The sequence below is a fragment of the Neomonachus schauinslandi genome, chromosome 15 (assembly GCF_002201575.2).
Source record: "Neomonachus schauinslandi chromosome 15, ASM220157v2, whole genome shotgun sequence".
In the NCBI taxonomy this organism is placed as follows: Eukaryota; Metazoa; Chordata; class Mammalia; order Carnivora; family Phocidae; genus Neomonachus; species Neomonachus schauinslandi.
Window position 1 is genome coordinate 25,944,288 of NC_058417.1, and position 22,883 is coordinate 25,967,170.

Consider the following 22,883-nt stretch of genomic DNA (forward strand, 5'->3'; position numbering starts at 1 on the left):
CAGACAGTTCACAGAAGAGGAAATCTTAATGTCCAATGAACATTTTAAATGATGCTTAATCTTGCTAGGAATCTGGAAAACACCTATTAAGACAATAAGATGCCATTCTGTATATAGAAGATTAGCCAAATTGAAAGTCTCATAATACCAAACACTGAGGAAACTACCATTCTCATACTCTGCTGGTTGATGAGGGTGTAAACCGGTACAGGTGGAGAGCCAACCTGGCAACGACCCTTAATGCAGAATATGGACATAACCCAAGGCCCAGCAATTCCGTTTTTAAACATATTCCCTAGAGAAATCTCATACAAATACACAAGGACATGTGTACAAAAAAGTTCACTGCTACATCCTATGTAACTGGGAAAAAACTGAAAATAACCAACATGTCCATCTTTAAGAAAGTAGATAAATTACGTATTATTCATAACAAAGAAACACTATAAAGCAATTAAAATGAATTAACTAGAGCTACACGTATAAAAACATGTATAGAACACCAAATTTAGGACAGAGAAAGGAAAAATGGAAGAAAAACAGTACACAGGAGTTCTAATTATATGCAAAATCCTTAAGTTGGTTGATGGACAAGTGATATTATTTTCTCCACTTTTTTGAGACTAGTATTTCAAAATAAAGAGGTTCCCTGAGGAAAAAACACAGTAAAGAAGTTATGTAAAACTAATATTTATATTTATATTTATAAATTTATGTATTTTATTTATAATAATATATTATATATAATAATATATTAATAATAATATAATGATAAAATCCTACCCTGAAACCAATTCTGGAGTCCTAGTATCAAGAACTTACATCATTTCTACCCTTAAATTATAAATAGTGACTATTAAAAAAATACATACTCTGTAACTGATGTTACACTTTCCTGTCCAAAAGGTCCAACTGGATCATCCTTGAATTTATCACTTGGAAGCTGAGGTGGTAAAAACTCTACATCTTTTTTCTTTGGGACCTTGTAATACTTCCAGGCTATATTAGCTTCATCTTCTTCCAAGTTTACTGCTGTACCAACATACATTGTAGGTTCTACAGCTTCCTGGAATTGAGCTGGGAAAGACTGGGATAAACCGTCTATCCTATCTTCCATTGGTTTAGAAGGAACCAAGGGATCTGGTGTTGGCATTTGATAAAAATGTTGACTTTGAGGAGTTGAAGGTGTTTTAGTCACTCCCTCATCAACCACGTCACATGGGTGAGGACTAAGTGGAGGTGGTTGAGGTGAATTTGCCATTTCGGTGCCATGCATCTGAGGAGTCTTTGCTACATCATTAGTTCGGATGTTTGAAAATCTCACTTGACTATCTGGAGCAGAAATCACAAGTCTTTGGCTAGCTGAATCTGTATCCATGCCAACATCATCACTAACAGATATACGATGGTGAAAAGGAGTCAAGGGGCGTTTCTGTGGTTTTTCACTCTTTTCTTGTTTTTCATTGGTCTTGTGCTTAGGAAGTACTTGTTGTTGCTGACTTAAAGATGGTGCCTGTCCTTGTTGCCCAGGATTTCTCGGTTTGAGATTTTTGTGCCTAAAAAGTTAAAAGAAAGGTTTAACTTTTATCATATTGCTATTACATCAAAGTACACAAGTTAACACTATTAGACAGTCATATATTTGTTCTTTTACATATAAATCTACAAGTAAATGATTTGAATTTACAGGGAAAAAATACTTTGTTCAGCAACCTGAAGCTAAGAACTGCAGAAAGATTCGTAAGAGCCAATTATCTTCTCATTTAATAGCTATGTGATTAGATAACCAAAGATGATTTACCTTACGTAACCTAAATATTTTAGTATCTGAATAGAGATAAAATTCTAGTTATTTTAAGATAAAAAAAGTATAGAAAGATCTGAAATTCATTTATGAATGTACCTGATATTTCAGAATAATTGTTATAAATCAATGGCTTGGCTGAGCTCACAATCATCATCTACAATCCTACAGTAGCCAGCCAAAAAACTTACTCTACAGAAACAGAGTTAAATCATTCTGGATAGCACTGCAACTGTCTGATGGACCCCACACAGGATCCCACCTTCCTTCTCCCAAGGCTTACCACTTCAGAAAGAGAATCAGCTAACTAGAAAAGAAAATGCCTAAAAGAATTATTTTCCTCATAATGTGAAACAATTCTGAAACTGAAAAACTTAAAACTATATACCTAAAAACCTAGTAATTTTGTTCAGAGTTTAAGATTTCTTTAAGTGTAGTAAAAATACTGTGCACCTTGAGATTTCTAAACTCAACTGACAGTGATGTATATTAACATATTTTTTTAACTAAGAAACTAGGCAAAAAATGTGGAGGAATATGAACTAAAAGCATTCAGTATTCATTAGTTTTTTAAGTTTTAAAACTTACTTTATTAATGGTTTTGTTATATCAGAGATAACCAAAAAGAGTATGAAAAAGCAACTGTAGGTACTTTTTTGAAGAACCTTCTCTATTCAGGGAATATGCTGAACATCCTTCTGTACAGAGTCTAGGACATATTATATGCACAGGGGAAAAAAGCATGGAAGTTATCAAAGAAAACTGGAATTATGTCAAAAAGACACAGGAAAAATTCACCATTAACCTGGGAACAAAATCAAAGACATTATAAGAAAAGGAAATCATAGAACAATATCCCTCAAGAATATAGATGTAAATCATTAACAAGATATTAGCAATCCAATAATATATAAAAGGATAATACATTATGACCAAATAGTATCTGTCCCAGGAATATAAGGTATAACATTCAACAGAAACATTATTCATCACATTAACAGAATAATAGAGAAAACCATATAGTTATCTCCATAGTACAGAAAAACATATGGCAAAATTCAACACATAATTCATTATAAAAAGACTCAAAATGCAGACTAAAACTTAATCTGATAAAGGACATCTATGAAAAACAACTAATGATACTTAATGATAAAAGACTGAATAATTTATCCCTAAAACTGGGAACAAAGTAAAAATACTAACTCAACATTTCTATTCAATAACTGTATTGAAAGGTTTAGTTTATGTAATAAGAAAAACAAAGATTTCAAAGAAAGAAGAAAAACTGTATTTATAGTAAACATGGTCAACTTTACAATGAGGGGTCAGGCTGATCATCACCTTCTCAATCTTAACCAATAATTAAAAGTGGAACAACCAGACATTTGTTTTCTGATGTGACACAATACAAAGCAACACAGCACCACCTATGAAGTATTCTCCTCAAAAATAGTGAACCTGAGGGGTGCCTTGGTGGCTCAGTCAGTTGAGTATCTGACTCCTGATTTCAGCTCAGGTCATGATCTCAGGGTCCTCAGACTGAGCCCTGTGTCAGGCTCTGTGTGCTGGGCGTGGAGCCCACTTAAGATTCTCTCTCTCCCTCCCCCCATCCCTGCCACGGCTCACGCATGTGCTCTCTCTCTCAAAAATAAAATTAAAAAATAAAATAAAATTTAAAAAAATTGAACATGAATGCATTAAGCCTCTAGATCAGCACTGTCCAACAAAACTTTCTGTAATGACGGAAATGTTCTATAAGTGGCTACTGAGGACCTGATATGTGGCTAGTTCAACTGAGAAACTGAATTTTTTTTTTTTTTTTTTAAAGATTTTATTTATTTATTTGACAGAGCGAGAATGAGAGAGAGTACATGAGAGGGGGGAGGGTCAGAGAGAGAAGCAGGCTCCTCGCCGAGCAGGGAGCCCGATGCGGGACTCGATCCCGGGACTCCAGGATCATGACCTGAGCCGAAGGCAGTCGCTTAACCAACTGAGCCACCCAGGCGCCCCGAGAAACTGAATTTTTAAGTGTATTTAAATCCAAATACTTTAAATAGCCACTAGTGGTTACTAACATAGATAGGACTGGACAGCACAGCTCTAGAACTAACTTCTATTTACAGAAATGCAACAGATAAAGGAAGAAATTAAATGGCACTAAAAGAACAAGTTACAATATATGACAAATTGAGAAATCCAGAATGAGGAACATTCCACAGGATAACTGACATAGCTTCTCCAACCAAGTCAATGGCATAAAAATGGGGTAGGGGATTACAAGAGAGACCCAGAAGACTTAACAACCAAATGTATACGCCCTGTCTAGATCCTTGTCAAACAAACCAACTACAAAAAGACATTTCTGAGACAAATCTGTAGAGGATATGAGATGATACTAAGAAAATACTATTCTTTTTATTAGGTGTGATAATGGAATTATAGTTATGTAAGAAAATAAGAAAATATTAATAATTTATAAAAATTAAAATATTATAGAGTTGCATACTGAAGGAGTGAAATGATACTTCAGATTTGCTTTAAAAATCTTCAGCAAGGTGTGCCTGGGTGGCGCAGTCAGTTAAGCACCTGCCTTTGGCTTAGGTCATGATCTCAGGGTCCTGGGATTGAGCCTGTTCAGCGGGGAGTCTGCTTCTCCCTCTCTCTCTGCCCCTCCCTCAAAATTTTATACGTGCTCTGTGTCTCTTGCCCTCTCAAATGGATAAATAAAATCTCTTAAAAAAAAAAAAACACTTCAGCAAGAGTACAGCATAGGGGAATGCCGAAATAAAGTATTATATCTTCATAGTATTACGGAGTAGTATAAACTTAAAAGAAACACAGACTGGGGGGGGGGGGGGGCCTGTGTGGCTCAGTTGGTTAAGCAACTGCCTTCAGCTCAGGTCATGAATCCAGGGTCCTGGGATCGAGCCCCGCATCGGGCTCTCTGCTCAGCAGGAACCCTGCTTCTCTCCCACTCCCACTCTCCCACTCCCACTCCCTCTCCCACTCCCCCTGCTTGTGTTCCCTCTCTCGCTCTCTCTCTCTCTCTGTCAATTAAATAAGTAAATAAAATCTTTAAAAAAAGAAAAGAAAAGAAACAGAGTGGGGTCTATATGTGCTAACAGAAAAATACCCACGATTACTGTTTATCAAAATAAGCAAGTTGCAAAACAGTATACATAGCATGATTCCATTTGTATGAAAGAAAGCAGGCAGATCTATAAAGATATATAGGAGAGGGAACTCAGTTTTTAATTTTATTTCATGTGCATTACTTGAATTCAAATTTAGCATTTAAAGAATTTTTAATAAAAAATTGGTCATTAAAAAACAAGCAGTAGTTTATTCCAATGTAGAATAATCCCTTCTCTGAACATCCTTTGAATACTTCCATGACAAGGCCCACATTACCTTATAAGGAAATGCATCCCATTGTTAAATAGCTCCAGTTGTTAAAAAAAAAATAATTTTTAAAAAAAATTTTTATTTAAGTAATCTATCCCCAGTGTGGGGCTCAAACTCATGACCCCAAGATCAAGAGTCCCAAAAAGCCAGCTAGGCACCCTGTTAAAAAATTGTTTTTTTTTTTTTAGAATAGAAACTTCCCTTTTCTGTATCTTCCAGTCATTAGTCCTAGTTCTATTTCTAAACTTATGCTAACAATGGTATCCACAATCACACTGACTACTAGAAACTCAAAATGTGTCTAGTTCAAATTGAGATGTGCTACAAGTGTAAAATGTAAACCAGTTTTTGAAGACATGAAAAAAATGATGCCAAGTATCTCAAAATTTTATACTGATACGTCAAAATAATCATTTTAGATAAACCAAGTTCAATAAAATGTTAAAATTTTTACAAATCTTCAATAAGAAGAGGTCTAAATGAAGCAAATTTAGTAAGTAAATATGGATGGCTGCTATATAAGAGTGCACGATCCAATTTTACCTTTCTGCATGTATGAAATTTTTCACAACAGAACAAGGTAGAATTAAAATGCAAAAAACAACAACAGAGAAAATAACTGGAGCAAGATTAAAGTGTCTAAAGGTCCTTTTATGTTCCATGAAGAAAACAGACATAAAGATTAACTTTAGATTTGACAGAAAACAAATGCAATAAATGCTTGATTCAATTTACAGAAGAGTAAAAATAGAGTATCTGACGTCTAAGCCAGCTAAAGAAAAGAAAAAAAGGATGATAGGCAACAGTAACAGCAGGATAGGGGAAGAAAAGCAAAAGAAAAAAAAACGGAAAAAAACAAAACAGAAGGCGGCAAGAATAAGTAGATACCATGACAGTTTTTATTCATTTATTAATTATTCAAATATTTTAGTGTCTACTACAAAAGTCCTCAAAATATGGTTCACGGACTCTTTCAGGGGTTGTATGGGGTTCAAGCCATTATCATAATAGCATCAAGACATTATTTGCCTTTTTCATTATGTTGATATTTACAATGATGTTACAAAAGCAAGGGACAGTAAAACTATTGGCAACCAAACATGAATCAAAACAGTGGTACTATTAGTAGTAAAACTGTGTCCTTTACCACCATACACTCAATTTTTTTTAAAGCCAGTTTCACTTAAGAATGTCCTTCAAAAGACAGTAAAATGAGTAATTTTTATTAAAGTTCAATCTTTGCATACACAGCTTTTCATATTCTATGTAAAGAAATAGGAGGGGCACCCAGCTGGCTCAGTCAGCAGAGCATGTGACTCCTGATCTCATCAGGGTCATGAGTTCTAGCCCCACCTTGGTTGCAGAGTTCACTTAAAAAATAAAAACTACTTAAAAAAAAAATACACATAAAGCATTTTTGCTCCATATTAAAAACAACAGCTGATTTAAGGGAAAGTCCTTATATAACTGAGTTGCAAGCTAAAGTAGCCATTTTTTCATGGAACACTATTTTCATTTAAAAAACTAATAATTGACTGATAAATCTTAGTTCCTCAGATCTGGTTATTTGGCAGACTTGGTTATTTGGGTCTCAAAAATGAACAAAATGAGTTTGTCATTTTAAGGAAGAACAAATAATTAAATGTGAGCTTTTAAGTAAGAGTAAGAATTTGGGAAATTTTATCTGCAACAATAAGCTTCACAACTTCCCAATATTAAAAAGATTTTTCTGATGAGATCATTGGTGATATTAACAAATTCAACTTTTTTTATATCATACAACAAAATGTGCTAACATTCAAGAATCCACATAATGCAGTGACTTCCTATTTTCCAAATGATGAATGATGTTACAAAATCATGCATTAAGTAAAAGATCCATCTAGTTATTATGGAATATAAGAATTTGATTAATATGGGCTTCAGATTACACATTAAGACTAACCTTTAAGAAACTACCACTTGTCAAATTTTGGTGTAGTATCAAAGCACATCTACTATTACCTGAAAAAGCTATTAAAATAAACTCTTTCCCTTTTCCTGCATAGCTATGCGAGGCTGGATTTTCTTCACATACTTCAACTAAGACAATATGCACAAAAGATTGATTGCAGAAGCAGATAAGAATCCAGATACCTTCTATTAAGCTAAACATTGAAGAGATCTGCAAAACTGTACAATAATGCCACTCTTCTAGGTTTTGTTGCTTTCAAAAATATACTTGATTTCTATAAAAGTATTTTATTCATGTTAATATGTACTGGGTTTTTTGTTATTTTTTAATTAAATAGAACTTTAAAATTTCACTAACATATGGGACACCTGGGTAGCTCAGTCAGTTAAGCGTCTGCCTTCAGCTCAGATCATGATCCCAGGTTCCTGGGATGGTGTCCCGCATCAGGCTCCCTGCTCAGTGGGGAACCTGCTTCTCCCTCTCCCTGCCGCTCCCCCTTACTTATTCTTTCTCTCTCTGTCAAATAAATAAAATCTTTAAAAAACAAATTAAAAATATAAATAAAATTTCACTAAAATAGATATAAATAGATGTAACCCACATAAATAAAAGCACTCTGGGGTTCTCAATAATTTTTAAGAGTATAAGTGAGTGATGAGACCAAAAGTTAAGATTAATCAAGTTATGCAAGGCACTAAGGAGAGAGAATATCTCCAATAATCTGAGGGGAACTATTAGGTTATATTCCAAGTATATAAGGAATGTGAAAAGTACACAGCCATAGGTTCATTTACCCTTCTATAAGGGCAAGAAACTATTAATTTGGAACATATACTAATAGCAGTGGCTCTCTAAAAATGTGGTAACATTACATCATAGCCCCTTTCTTCTTTATGGACACTTGCCTTTTTTAAATTATTATTAACATATATTATTTGTTTCAGGGTACAGGTCTGTGATTCATCAGTCTTACACAATACACAGTATGGACACTTTCTTTAAAGCTAGTCTCCTTTAGGGGCACATGGGTGGCTCAGTCGGTTGAGCACCCAACTTTTGGTTTCGGCTCAGGTCATGATCTCAGGAAGTCTGCTCAGGATTCTCACTCTCCCTCTCTAAAAATAAATAAATCTTAAAAAAAAAAAAAGCTAGTCTCCTTTAGAGAAAACAACTGAATTTCATAAAAGAATTCAACTTGGGAATTTGGGAAATTGTCCTAAAAAAGAAGTTGTGTTCTTAAAGCAAAATCCAACCGAATGATCCCTTTAGATGCGTCTTCCTACTGATTAAAGTTCCTAATATTTTAGTGTTAACATTTGAAATTTATTTTATCACTTTCTATTTATATAGCTTGCTAAGTGCTAATTTTCTTAAGAACACTCTATCACACTAAAGCTTAATTTCAATAAACATGCAATATTTAACGTCATTAATAATTGAAAAAAGCCAATTAAAACAATTTTATGCTTTTCACTTACTCTAGTAGAAAGAAAATAATTTTGAGGACCGTTCTCAGATCAGTGAAAGCACAAGAAAAACCAGCACTTCTATATATAAAAAGTGGGAGTAAAATTGGTAGGATCTTTTTGAATTCACAAGTATTTAAATAGCCCCCTCTCCCACAACTCTGTATCACATCACACACCTAATTTTTTTCCTTCTTAGCACTCATCACTTTTTTTTTTAAGATTTTATTCATTTATTTGACAGAGACAGACACAGTGAGGGAGGGAACACAAGCAGGGGGAGTGGGAGAGGGAGAAGCAGGCTTCCCGTGGAGCAGGGAACCCAGATGCGGGGCTCAATCCCAGGACTCTGAGATCATGACCTGAGCTGAAGGCAGACGTCTAACGATTGAGCCACCCAGGTGCCCCAGCACTCATCACTCTTAAAATCTAAAAAGATTAAAAATTCTTTTTTTTTTTTTTTAAATAATTATCTACCCCATTAGTGTACAGGCTTCATAACAGCAGGAACCTTATTCACTAGTGTATCTGAGCCTAGGACATCTCCTATCACAGAGTAAGTGTTCAAAAAAATCTAATAAATAATTGATAGTCCTAGAAGTATTATTTTGTTTTAAAAGTAAACACAAACAAAAACTTTTGGAAACAACCTATTTGTCCATCAAACCCAGAATGATTACATACACTATGGTACTTTCATTCGGTTGAATACCAAGAAGTTTTTAAAAATAATATGGCAGATCTACAAGTAACTAGAACGGAAAGATCTAAGGCACATTAAATGAAAAAAATAAGCTGTCAAATACATCCATATTATATTTTTGTGTTGAGAGGAAAAACACATACACAAAATTACAGAAAAACTATGGAAAGATAATACCTAATTGGCAAGTAGTCAATTCTAGGGAAAGGTAGTAGCATTTGGAAAGAGACTGAGAGTGGTCAAGGGTAACTTCAGCTCCATTTGTTTAATTTAAATATTCAAATCATACATTACATACTCATGCAAATTGCTTATGTAACTATGCCCTCTTTTTCAAATTGATTTTTTTTTTTTAAGATTTTATTTATTTATTTGACAGAGACACAGTGAGAGAGGGAATGCAAGCAGGGGGAGTGGGAGAGGGAGAAGCAGGCTCCCACTGAGCAGGGAGCCCAATGCGGGGCTCGATCCCAGGACCCTGAGATCATGACCTGAGCCGAAGGCAGACGCTTAACGACTGAGCCACCCAGGCGCCCCTTCAAATTGATTTCTAAGAGAAATCAACATATATCAGTCAGGGGCCAATCCTCTAAATCTACTATCGAGAATGAGTTACAAAAAAACAGAGGAAAGTGAGGCAACTCACAGACTACCAATAGCAGAGAGCTTCCAGGACTTCTTGAACTAAAAGGGCAGTAAGATGAAATAGTATCACCAGATCAAAGAAGCTTAGGATGGTGTTAGAACCACAGTGGGATCTGTTCAGTGGTAAGCTGGACCACAGAAGGGGCCATTAAAGAACTGCTGCTCAAAAAAGGGGTGGAGAAATAAGCTGGCTTCTCTCCTCATTTCATCAACCAATCTTCTCTTAGCACCTACCATAACCAAATTCAAAAAGCAAGTGGGTCTAGTCAAATCATCATGCTGTATACTTTAAACTCACAAAATGTTATTTATCAATTATATCTCAATAAAGCTGGGGGTGGGTGGGGGAAACAACAAACACATGGAGAAAGCAAAGGAGCCTAGGAAATGTAATCCCCTGCAATACAGAACAGAGTAGCGAAAAGGCAGGGATAGATCTGACAGCAAATTGGCTGACTAGCACAGTCAAGTTATCAAATGTGTGCCCTACTTCCTATATTCTATGGCAGCAGATGATACTCATGGTGGCTCAACATCTATTTTAAGCCTTCTTTAAGAAGTAAATAAGAGAACCCGGTTTGAAGGAAGTGGAGGAGGAATTAGAAGTACAAAATGCAATAACGAAAAAAAAAAGTACATGATCAGAAACACTGTATTATTTCCTAGAACAGCAAATATACCAAAATAAGTCACATGTATAGATTATACAAAATTTCATTATAGCAGATCTCTATACCTGGGAGGAATTTCTGGAGATATGAGACACAATAAGTTTTGAAAAGTAAAAGTTCAGCTTAGGAACCAAGAATTTAAACTTAAACTTATGTTTACCAATATGCATTTTGAGGGTCTTCCTCTAAAACCATTTTAGGGGCACCTGAGTGGCTCAGTCAGTTAAGTGTTTGCCTTCGGCTCAGGTCATGATCCCAAAGTCCCGGAATCAACTCCCACATCAAGTCCCAAATCAGGCTCCCTGCGCAGTGGGGAGCCTTCTTCTCCCTCTCCCCCTGCCGTGCCCCCTGCTCATGCTCTCTCTCTAATAAATAAAATCTTAAAAATAAATAAAACCATTTTAAACAAATATACTTAAAACTCGCATCTTTTTCAAAAAGAATAAAGCAAAAGTCTAGGTAGGGAACTAAAAAAGAACTGCTTAATAAAAATGTCAATATATGGAAAGAAAAGCCTAGTTTCATTTAAGCATTCTACTTATCTTAGACTACGAACTGGTAAACTTTTTCTATAAAGGACCAGATGGTAAATATTTTAGGCTCCAGAGGCCTTACAGTCTGTGTCACAACTACTGAACTCTGTGAAAGCAGCAGTAGTTGACATGTAAATGAACAGATGTGACTCTGTTCCAATAAATCTTTACGGACATTAAAATTTGAATTTCATTTAAGTTTCTCCACATGTCACAAAATATTCTTCTTTGATTTTTTCCAACTATTTAAAAATGTAAAAGTCATTTTCAGCTCACAGGTCATATGAAAGGAGGCAGTGAACCAAATTTGGCCAACGGATCATAGTTGCTGCTGTCTGGTCTCAGACAAATAACATCATAGAGTTCTACATTTGAAGATTAGGTTTGGGTCCCCCCTGTCCAAGTGGCTATGGTGTTTAACTATTTTAAACTATTAAACAAGAGCTAATCTATCTATATTTTTATTCCAATGTATCAGCAACAGACAAGTTTTTAACACAGTTGTCAGACTTTAAAAAATTATATGGTCTCTAATGCAAAGAATCTATGTAAGTACATTTAACCTATGCAAAAACAAACCAGAACACTTGAGAGTCTGTCACTATATTCTTTTTTTTTTTTTTTTTTTAAGTTTTAATTTATTTGAGAGAGAGAGAGCACAGGCACAGGCAGGGGTAGAGGCAGAGGGAGAAACAGAACCCCCCTGCAGAGCAAGGGGCCCAATGTGGGGCTCGATCTTAGACCCCGGGATCATGACCTGAGCCAAAGACAGCCGCTTAACCGACTGAGGCACCCAGGTGCTCCTCTGTCACTGTATTCAATCAAACAAAGCTAATGTAAGAAAAACCTTGGCCCTAACATACAGGCACTCCATTCCTTTGGCTCACATCTGTGACAAAAGAGTAACCAACTATTAGCTCACAAGTTCTGGTAAGGGATGTCAGTGCTATTATTTGTTTACAAGATTGCAAAAGTATATGATCTACCTTTCATTTTAGAATAAAATAATAAAACCCTAGGCAATATAATCTGAATGCCTCTGACAGCCAAATCTCAAAGTCTCCAATATAGAAATAAAACTGCCGAAAGCATTCCAAGTTCATCCATTGTTCTACCAATCTTTAACCAATACTATCTATTAGAAAGTTTTTATTTTTACAGTGCAGCTTCAATCCCTTGTAGAATTGTACTTTCTGAATCTTATTTCAACATTTCCCTATAGTTTTGCCCAAAAGGATAAGAAATTGCTGCGTAAAACCTAATACCATATTTACTATAAAAAGGATTACAGAAATTTTCATCTAGCGTATCATATATCACCTTTTTTATAAGAACCTATGGGAGAAATTTCTCAGGCACAGTGCCATCTATGAACTCTTTTCTCAAGAGACTTGTGTGCCTTTTACCTTATAGATACTATATATACTATAATCCAGTATAAAATTCTCTTTTATTTAGCTGTAAAACCAAGCCTTCAACAGTTCAGCTCTGGTAACTGTGTAAAGACTATGGCATACATTTGTATGTACTTCTATAATCAGCTCCAAGTCACTAAATTTTTTTTTCCCCTCAAATTTTCTTTTGAAAAAAATCCTCACACATTGTGCTTAGGTAAGCTAGCTCAAAGTAAGACCCAAGTATTCAATAGCATAAGAAGCTATCACACACACATATATAGACATCAATCAACTGCGGAAAAAAAAAAAAAAAAAAACTACCTCAAACAGCTGCAATTTGTTCTTTGTGTGGCTTCAACAAAATCCCAGGACGCTACTTTATCAGGTATCTCTTCTTCAGACAGACCACCTGATGAAGCTGAATATTTCCTCCTAAGATTTGAAATTATAAAATTCTTTAGAATTCATAAGGTTTTCTATAACCATGAATAAAGCATTAAAGTTAAAAAAAAATCAGATTTTTAAAGTCATACAAATGACTTTTTATACTTTAAGTATCTATATACAAGTAAGTACCAACATGCAATATTTTAAACTTGAAAATGAAAACACGTACTTGTTCTGTGCTCTGTTCATATTGCATTCTTGCCAAACTCTATCCACCACATGATTTGCTAATTTTCTGGGTATTTTCCCACCGTGATGGCTAGTACTATCAGAGCTGAAGCCATCAGATACTGAAGAAAATTTGACCCACTTCTGGGCAGACTGAGGATCAACTGAAAACAAACAAAAAAGAATAGGCTATAGGAGAATAAAAGGACATTTAAAGTAACATTATTTGGGTTTGGGTTTGTTTTTTTTTTTTTTTTTTTGCTTAATTTGTTTTACAATGTACTTGTACTCCACATCTATCTGGTATGCCTCCATATATTTTGAGACAGAAAACGTTACTTTACTTAAAATACAGAAAGCAAAAAATCCGAACAGGATGTAAACTTGATGGTAGTGTTATATCAAAGCTGACTTCCTGACTCTGAGGATTAAATGGTAGTTATATAGGAGAGTGTTCTTAAATTTGGGAAATACACTCAGTACTTGGGCGTAATGGGGCATTGTGTCTGCAGCTTGTTCTCAAATGGTTCAGAAAAAGGCCAATGATAATGAATGTATACATCTAGAGAGGGGGATGGAACAAATGCTAACTGTTTTGAAATCTGGATGACAGAGTTCTTTGTATACATGGAAATTACTTCAAAATAATTAAGTGCTGATATATTCAGAACAACAGATTTATAACTAGTGCTAATGAAAAAGATTAATACGATACCTGTTTGGACTTCTTCAGGAGACGTAGGTGGTGTAAGAGTAACTGAAGACATAGCAGGATCTCTTGTGGAAGCAGGCACTTGGTGGACACCCAAGCAAGAAGCTGAACAGTGAGAGGATCCCACAGAGCTAGGAGTAGGAATGTCTGACTGAGGGACTAGAACAAAGCATGCTGGGTAGATCATTCGGACACCAGCTGAAAGGAAAAAATAATGGACAAGAAAATAAATTACCACTGTGACTATAGTGGGATTAGTTTTGTTCAAAAGTACTGTAATGGAAAAGTACATACTATCATATTTGTTTAAATAAAATTAAAATATATTTAATGTATTTTTATAAATATATGCTCCTTTTGGCATAGGTTTTTGGAAGAAACCATGAGAAAATGTTAATACCTTTAGTGGTAACCTTCAGTGAGAGACTTAGAAGCAAGCAGCTTTCTCTTTTTGGATTTTCTAATCATGAGAGTGTATTACTTTTAAATCTTTATTTGTAAATTTGACAAACTATAATGGATATTACTTTTTAAATTTTTTTGAAGTTTAATAAAGGTAATCTGGACACTAGAATTATGGACCATTTTCTGCTTTCTTCTTTACATGTCTTTTACTGAAAGCCTAATATATGTTTGTGTTTTGTTTCTGGTTTTTTCACAACTACCCTGGTAGTAAGGTATTTATTGAAGTTCAATACTGGTATTCTTTTTATTAAAGAAAAACAACAACAACCCGTGAATAAGGCAATCTTCATATATATAACATCCACATGATTCTATTAAACACCGTTGCAGATTCTAATCCTAATTATCTGCTCAATTATACATTCCCCACACCTCCCCCATCTCTCTAACATGGAGTATACCTATTCACTCCACTCTTAGGCTTGGCTGTGTGACCTGCATATGATATACACCAGATCCCAACAGAAGCTTTAAATGTGCTTGCAAGATCAGTGCAGCCTCTTATTCCTGGCTTTTCCCTCAAGATGAGCATGTCCCAAATATAGTTTACCTTGTTAATCTGGGTCCCTGAATGAGAAGACACAGAGAAGAGCCAATATGAAAAGAGCTGACCTGGGCAGAGCAGATCAAAGCCATGAGTTCTTTAGGTGCACTTTCTACCTTTTAAAAATTATCAGAGGCAACAGTTTCACCAAATGTTAAAATACTACGTATCAGGTTGTCAACTTTCCAGCTTCTAAATGTTACTCGTTCACAGTTATCTTCTTCCCACCTTTAGCATGCTTACCTCTAGGTGGTATATATTTCCTTGCCCCAATGACTTTGGCATGGCAAAGTGACTAGTTCTGTCTAATGGAGTGTGAGCAGATGTAACATGCATCATATCCTAGCAGAAGCTTTAAATACACTTACATAGTTACACTCAGTCCTTATTATTCCTCTGTTCTTATAAGAACAGCATGTCCCAGAGAGTGGGTAATCATGGAATGTAGGTTGTAGAATGACAAGATACAAGGAGCCAAACCACAACCAACCTGTAGCCCTTATGTAATGTGAGGAGAAAACAAAGAAATAAATGCTTACTGTTGAAAGCCACTAAAGTATTGGAATTATTATTCAGCAAAATCTAATACACAGTCACATATTTTTCCCTTAAAATTAATACTCAGAATCCATACCAACAAGAACTTCTACTGCAGCTAAAGAATCATCTTCCCAATCCATATCTTCTTGTTTTTCTTCAGACATCTCCTTTAAGCAAGATGAGATAGGATAGAATTGCTTCCATTCACCAATCAATTTTTTGGTAGCTGAATCAGACATCTTGAATGCTTGTCCTGTGAGAGTGCCATTTAGTCCAAATGGGCTTAAGATTACTAGAGACCCAAAAGAGACATCGAGTAAGTAACTAAAGACTGGTACACCAGATAAGATCACACTGAATAGTCTGACAAGTAATGCAATCTAAAAAAGAAAAGGAAACTCTTAACAGTCATTTCAGAGAAAAATTTATTATACTTCATTATTGTTAAGATAAAGCACAATATTTATTATAAAATCTTAAAATTTTGTCCACCCAAAAAATCTCACAGGGTTAGAATTTCAACATGAGTGGGGTTATATGTATATCCTTCAATTTCTCTTGATTTCCAGTAAGAAAAAGCAATTTGAGGAAAAACTGTGTGTGTGTGTGTGTGTGTGTGTATAAATCTAAGTACTTTTATTATGTACTGTCATGTAATTTTTAAAAAGTAAATACTAGGGTTAGAATTAAAATAAGAACACCCTGTCAGTCCTTAAAAACAAATCAACAGGGCGCCTGGGTGGCTCAGTCGGTAGAGCGACTGCCTTCGGCTCAGGTCATGATCCCGGGGTCCTGGGATCGAGTCCCGCGTCGGGCTCCCTGCTCTGCGGGTAGCCTGCTTCTCCCTCTCCCACTCCCCCTGCTTGTGTTCCCTCTCTCGCTGTGTCTCTGTCAAATAAATAAATAAAATCTTTAAAAAAAAAAAAAAAAACAAATCAACAATCTTGTATAAATATCAAACTCCCCGTGTTCCAACGTTAAAAATGGCTTATGTGACTGGACACAAAAGATGACCTTGAAAACATAAACCTATATATCTGCTAAATGTTATTTAAAAGAACACTTTAAAACATGCTATCGTTCATGTACAAGAATTTTTTTAAAAAATATTTGTATTAAAAAACTTATTTCATTGACTTAAAACTCTGGAAGAAGAAAATAAACTACATCAGAATCATCACTAGGCTAATGATCATGGGAAATCTCATTAGTACCAAAATTTAAAATTACCAATTGCAATTAAGAGTTTTCTTGAAACAATACGAGATCAAATATCTAAGCCAGTAAATAATCTACCTTGAAATGGGCTATTAGACTGTTGAGCAAGGGTGATATGCTCTTCACTAAGAAGGTATACAGGTTGATGTTGGTTAATTTCCACACTGGTACAAACATTGCTGTCTCCATGCAAGAAAAAGGTGAAAGAGCAGGACAAGTGTTCACTAATAAAGAAGAAAAAGTTGTATTTTAGTGATGATTAATAGCCAAAATATAAGTTAACTTGCTTTTCTTTATTAAGAAGCTATACTACAAAAACGCACATTTTTCTTTAACCCAGAAATTCTACTTCATCATCTGAAGGGGGGGGGGAATCACAGATATAAGCAAAGATTTAGTTTTAAGAAATGTTCTTCACAGCACTGTTTATAGTAGAAAAAGCTGCAAATCGAGGAATCAGTAAACAAGTTAGGTACACCCACACATACCCTTATAATACAGCCACCAAAATAAGTAAAGGTAAAGGGGAAGTGGGTTTAATGGAAAGGGTAGTCTACCAAAATAGTAGTTTCAATTTTTTTTTTAAATTGAGTGTAAAAAATCTAGGTGTGCAATCGAATTAAGGATGACCTAATTTTTGTTTATTTTCCCTTGTAATTAAGAAATTAAATACAATTATATTTTCTCATTTTATTATTTCTGAAATTGGGCTACATTCAATCAATCAAGCATTTAATGTACTGCCCTCCTCTGACCCCCAATAGTAAGTTATTTTAAAGAAATGATGGATCTTACAACTGAAGGCATCCTAGAATCGAAGCTATATGCAAAGCAGAACATCTTATGAAATTTAGATATGGCTGGGAAAATAAAAGTTCCCAAGAGGAAAGCACAACGATCCTTAGGATAGAAAGGTCAAATGGCCTAGAAGAGGAGACTGTACAGTAAGAAGAATCCACTCGTATTTCTTTTCCACACATTTATCTTAAGAATTTGTCTTGGGGGTGCCTGGGTAGCTCAGATGGTTAAGCGTCTGCCTTCGGCTCAGATAATGATCCCAGGGTCCTGGGATCGAGTCCCACATCAGGCTCCCTGCTCGGCGGGGAGCCTGCTTCTCCCTCTGGCTCTCTCTCTCTCTGTCTCTTATGAATAAATAAATAAAATCTTTAAAAAAAAAAAAAAAAAAGAATTTGTCTTGGGGCACCTGGGTGGCTCAGTCGGTTAAGGGGCTGCCTTTGGCTCAGGTCATGATCCCAAGGTCCTGGGATGGAGCCCGCATCAGGCTCCTTGCTCAGCGGGAGTCTGCTTCTCCCTTTCCCTCTGCCTGCCCCTTCCCCTGCCTGTGCTTGCTCTATCTCTCTGTGTTAAATAAATAAAATCTTAAAAAAGAAGTATTTGTCTTAAAGAACCAGTTCTTTAAAATGTAACCATTAATAAACTAAAAACCTGTTGTATCTATCTATAAGCCCTCTTGAATTATTTCTGGACAAGTCAAGCACACAAAAAAGTTACAGTAAAAGTAGCTAACAAAAGTGGGAAAATAAAAAGTCAGAAAGAGGTACAGAGCTGAGAATTTCTTCATTTTATATATAAGGGAGCCAAAAGATTGTCCGAAGTTGACAGAAAAATCAAGAAACTGAAATTTAAGCTTATCACTCAAGTTAAAAAGATAACCAGAAAAACTGACAATACTATCACTAATAAAGCAAATCTTATCTTTCATGGTAGAGAATGAGTAGATACTGTCTACAGTTGATTAATCAAGGTCTAGAGGTATAAAGCATCTCTGTAATTATGGCAGTAACCACTAGAAGTAGGAAGCAAAAAAAGTTAAAAAGATGGAAAACTAAGACGAACCATGAGAGACGATGGACTCTGAAAAACAAACTGAGGGTTCTAGAGGGGAGGGGTGTGGGAGGATGCGTTAGCCTGGTGGTGGGTATTGAGGAGGGCACATTCTGCATGAAGCACTGGGTGTTATGCACAAACAATGAATCATGGAACACTTCATCTAAAACTAATGATGTAATGTATGGGGATTAACATAAGAATAAAAAAAAAAAGATGGAAAACTAAACCTGGTTACTTCTAGGGAACGGGACTAAAGCAATTAAGCAGGGATCTTTAGAGGTTTTCGAAATTTGTAATAACTCTACACTGCTTAAACTATATTACTTTTAAATTTAAAAATTATGAATTCTTGGGGCGCCTGGGTGGCTCAGTCGTTAGGCATCTGCCTTTGGCTCAGGTCATGATCCCAGGGTCCTGGGACCGAGCCCCGCATCGGGCTCCCCTCTCTGCGGGAAGCCTACTTCTCCCTCTCCCACTACCCCTGCTTGTGTTCCCTCTATGGCTGTGTCTGTCAAATAAATAAAATCTTTAAAAAAATAAATAAATAAAAATTATGAATTCTTAGGGTGCCTGGGTGGCTCAGTTGGTTAAGCATCTGACTTCAGCTCAGGTCATGATCTCAGGGTTCTGGGATCAAGCCCCGCATGGGGCTCTCCGTTCAGCAGGAAGTCTGCTTCTCCCTCTCAAATAAATAAAAAATCTTTTATAAAAATTATGCAATGATTACTGTATCTTCCCCCACCTCAGCAGCTTTTGTTGTTTTTTTTTTTAAATAAACATTTTGGAATAACTTTAAATTTACAGAAAAGTTGCAAAAGTATCATAGAAAGTTCCCATATACCCTTTACCCAGTTTCCTCTGAAGTTAAACATCTTACATAACAATGCTACATATGTCAAACAAGTAATTAACACTGATACATTAATTCCAGTCTTTATTTGGATTTCACTAGATTTTCCACTTAACCATTTTTGTTTCAGGATCCAATCCAAGATACCACACTGCATTTAGCCAATAGATTTTTTTTCCCGCCAGCCTTGCTGAAGCATAAGTGATAAAGCCAAATAGTTTTCAAATAAGAAATAAAACTAATTATTTGAATTATTTATTAAATATATTAAGCTTGTTACTCATCTGGAACAGCTATTGGTTGAGTAATTACAAAGCCTACAGACATTTGCTTTGGTATAAGAGTAAAATCTAAAATAATCCCCAAGAGAAGAGATTTAACTAATAACTTTGAGAACGGTCCATCAAAAAGCAGACCATTGCTAATGCCCATTTAAAATAAAGACAATTTTATTATTGCTTTCCAGCAGTGGTAAAGGTACCCATACTGTAGAACTGGGGGAAAAATAAAAGTGCCAAACACATACCTAATTCCAAATGCTTAAAGCAAAACACACACACACACACATTCAAAAGAACTCTATTCAAATCTAAATGCACTATATACTAAGTCACCAAGTGAAAGCAAGTATTATTCCTTTATTCAACAAGTATTTTATGGCTAAGCATATGGCCCTATACTAAATACACATTTAATTTCAGTTATGTTAAGTGCTATTTAAAAACCAGGTACAGGATCTATGAGAATGTCTCAACAAGACCTAGATAATGAAAATAAACTTTAATTTCCTAAGTGGAAAAGAATCAAACTTGGGTAACAATATAAAAGTTATGCTTATGTCTCATGTAACATTACATCAGCCTAACCCCAATACCTATTTCTTCTCCAACCTCATCTCTTATTAGTAAGTCTTCCTTTAATACTTTTCCTTCTCAACTGGCCTCTGCCATTCCTTAAACACACCAGGCCTTTGTACCTACTGTTACTCAATCTGGAACACTCCACATATCTACATTCACCTTCATTAGGTTTTTTGTTCAGATACCTTGTAGTTGAAGTTTTCACCAATCATTCTAATTTAAATTGTCCCTTAATTCCTATTCTGGGATAGATTTCACTGGCTAAATAATCACAACCTAAAATTTTAGTTTATTTTTTTCTTATAGTCCCCCCCCAAATGTAAGCTCTATTGGAGGAGGAATCTGTCTTCTTTGTTCAAGGCTGTCTCCTCAGCTTTTAGAATAGGTCCTTGACACATAGTAGGTATGCACTAAATACTGTAGGACAAGGTCTGTATCTGAGTAACTTATTTCTAATCAAATATTCCTTTTCTTATCAAGTCTGTACCTATATAGTTGTCCAAAGCTAGAAAAGTGAATCATTCTCAACTTCTTTTTCCTAAGCTCCCTATAGTCAACTAATCCATCACCAATTCCTACTGATTCTAGTTCTTAAATATCCATGATTCGTCAAGTTGTTTTTTTAAGGTCTGAATAACTATTAAAATCTCTAATTTATCTTCTTGCTTTTTACTGCTGCTAGCAATCTTTCTAAAAATTAATTCATATCATGTAACTGGCAGGCTCAAAATCAATAGTTGCCCAATGCCTTAAGGACTAAAAACAAAACAAAACAAAACCAAAAACCTTAGTATAGCATTTTAGACCTTTTGTTATCTGATCCTTGCTTAACTCTCCAGGCAGAGGTACTTAATCTACCAAGAACTCCTTTGTTACCACAAATTCCTCCCCACTTCTTAATCTTTCTTCAATACTCCTTTATTTTTTTTTTAAAGATTTATTTTAGAGAGAGGGAGAGAGCATGCAAGGGAGTGTGGGGCGGGGCAGAGGGAGAGAGACTTTTCAAGCACTCCCCACTGAGTGAGCAGCCCTTCCCTGGGCTTGATCTCAAGACCCATGAGATCATGACCTGAGCCAAAACCAAGAAGAGTTGGATGCTTAACTGACTGAGTCACCCAGGCACCCCACTTCTAGACTCCTTTAAACAACATCTCTGTGAGCTCCCATAATATTCTATGCTTATCATAATATTTATCATAACACTATTATTTAACTAATATAACTCCCTGCCAAGTTGTAAATTCCTTGATAAAAAGAATTATAACTTTAATATTGGCAGAAAATTGAGTTATTGGTCCCAATTCTTCACCCCCTTCTTTCTCATTTCTTTAATCATGGTAAAAAACACAACATAAAATTTACCATCTTAATCATTTTTAAGTGTACTGTTCAGTAACTTAATTATATTCACATCATTTTGAAACAGATCACCAGAACTTTTTCATCTTGCAAATCTGAAATTACAGCCATTAAACTACAATTCCTTCTTTCTACTTCTCCTAGCCCCTGGCAACCACCATTCTATTTTCTGTTTCTATGACTTTGACTACTTTAGATCTACTTCATGTAAGTAGAGTCATACAGTTTGTGTCTTTGTGACTGGCTTTTTTCACTTAGCATTATGTCCTCAAGGCTGATCCATGGTGTAGCATGTGACAGATTTCTTTCCTTTTAAAAGGTGAATAATAATCCACTATGTACATAACATAGTCTGCTTAACCATTCATCCGTCAATGGACATTTGGGTTGTTTCCACCTCTTGGCTATTGGGAATAGTGCTGCTATGAACATGGGGTATGCAAATTTCTTCAAGACCCTGCTTTTCCGTAGTCATCAAGACAGTATGGTACTGGCACAAAAACAGACACACAGATCAATGGAACAGAATAGAAAACCCAGAAATGGACCTACAACTACATAGCCAACTAATTTTCAACAAAGCAGGAAAAAATATCCAATGGAAAATAGACAATCTCTTCAACAAATGGACAGCCACATGCAAAAGAATGAAACTGGACCACTTTCCTACACCATACACAAAAATAAATTCAAAATGGATGAAAGACCTATATGTGAGACAAGAATCCATCAAAATCCTAGAGAACACAGGCAGCAACCTCTCTGACATCGGCTGTAGCAACTTCTTACTAGACACATCTCTGAGGCAAGGGAAACAAAAGCAAAAATGAACTATTGGGACTTCAACAAAAGGCTTTTTTTCTTTTTTAAAGATTTATTTATTTGAGAGAGAGGAGAGAGACCGAGAGTGCATGAGCAGGTGGCAGAGGCAAAGGGAGAGAGAGAATCCTTAAGCAGACTCCCTTTTGAGTGCAGAGCCCAACGCAGGGCTTGATTCCAGGACCCTGAGATCATGACCTGAGCTGATATCAAGAGTCGGTCGCTTAACCTACTGAGCCACTCAGGCACCCCAAGATAAAAGGCTTTTGCACAATGAAAGAAATGATCAACAAAACTAAAAGGCAACCTTCAGAATCAGAGAAGATATTTGCAAATGACGTATCTGATAAAGGGTTAATACCCAAAATCTAGGGGCGCCTGGGTGGCTCAGTTGTTAAGCGTCTGCCTTCGGCTTGGGTCATGATCCCAGATCCTGGGATCGAGCCCCACATCGGGCTCCCTGCTCAGC

At 35.7% G+C, this 22,883-nt stretch overlaps 1 protein-coding gene across 1 annotated transcript in view; it reads right to left on the reverse strand.

Moving 5' to 3' along the window:
- The window catches only part of MED13 (mediator complex subunit 13), a 105,666-nt gene that overhangs the window by 56,220 nt on the left and 26,563 nt on the right, over positions 1-22,883 (reverse strand). Inside the window, exons 4-9 of the mRNA XM_021704562.2 lie at positions 16,754-16,899; positions 15,552-15,749; positions 13,912-14,106; positions 13,198-13,360; positions 12,903-13,013; positions 873-1,556 (exon numbers count right to left, since the gene is read on the reverse strand). Coding sequence (XP_021560237.1) covers positions 873-1,556; positions 12,903-13,013; positions 13,198-13,360; positions 13,912-14,106; positions 15,552-15,749; positions 16,754-16,899 — 1,497 coding nt within the window. The remainder of the gene's footprint in view (positions 1-872; positions 1,557-12,902; positions 13,014-13,197; positions 13,361-13,911; positions 14,107-15,551; positions 15,750-16,753; positions 16,900-22,883) is intronic.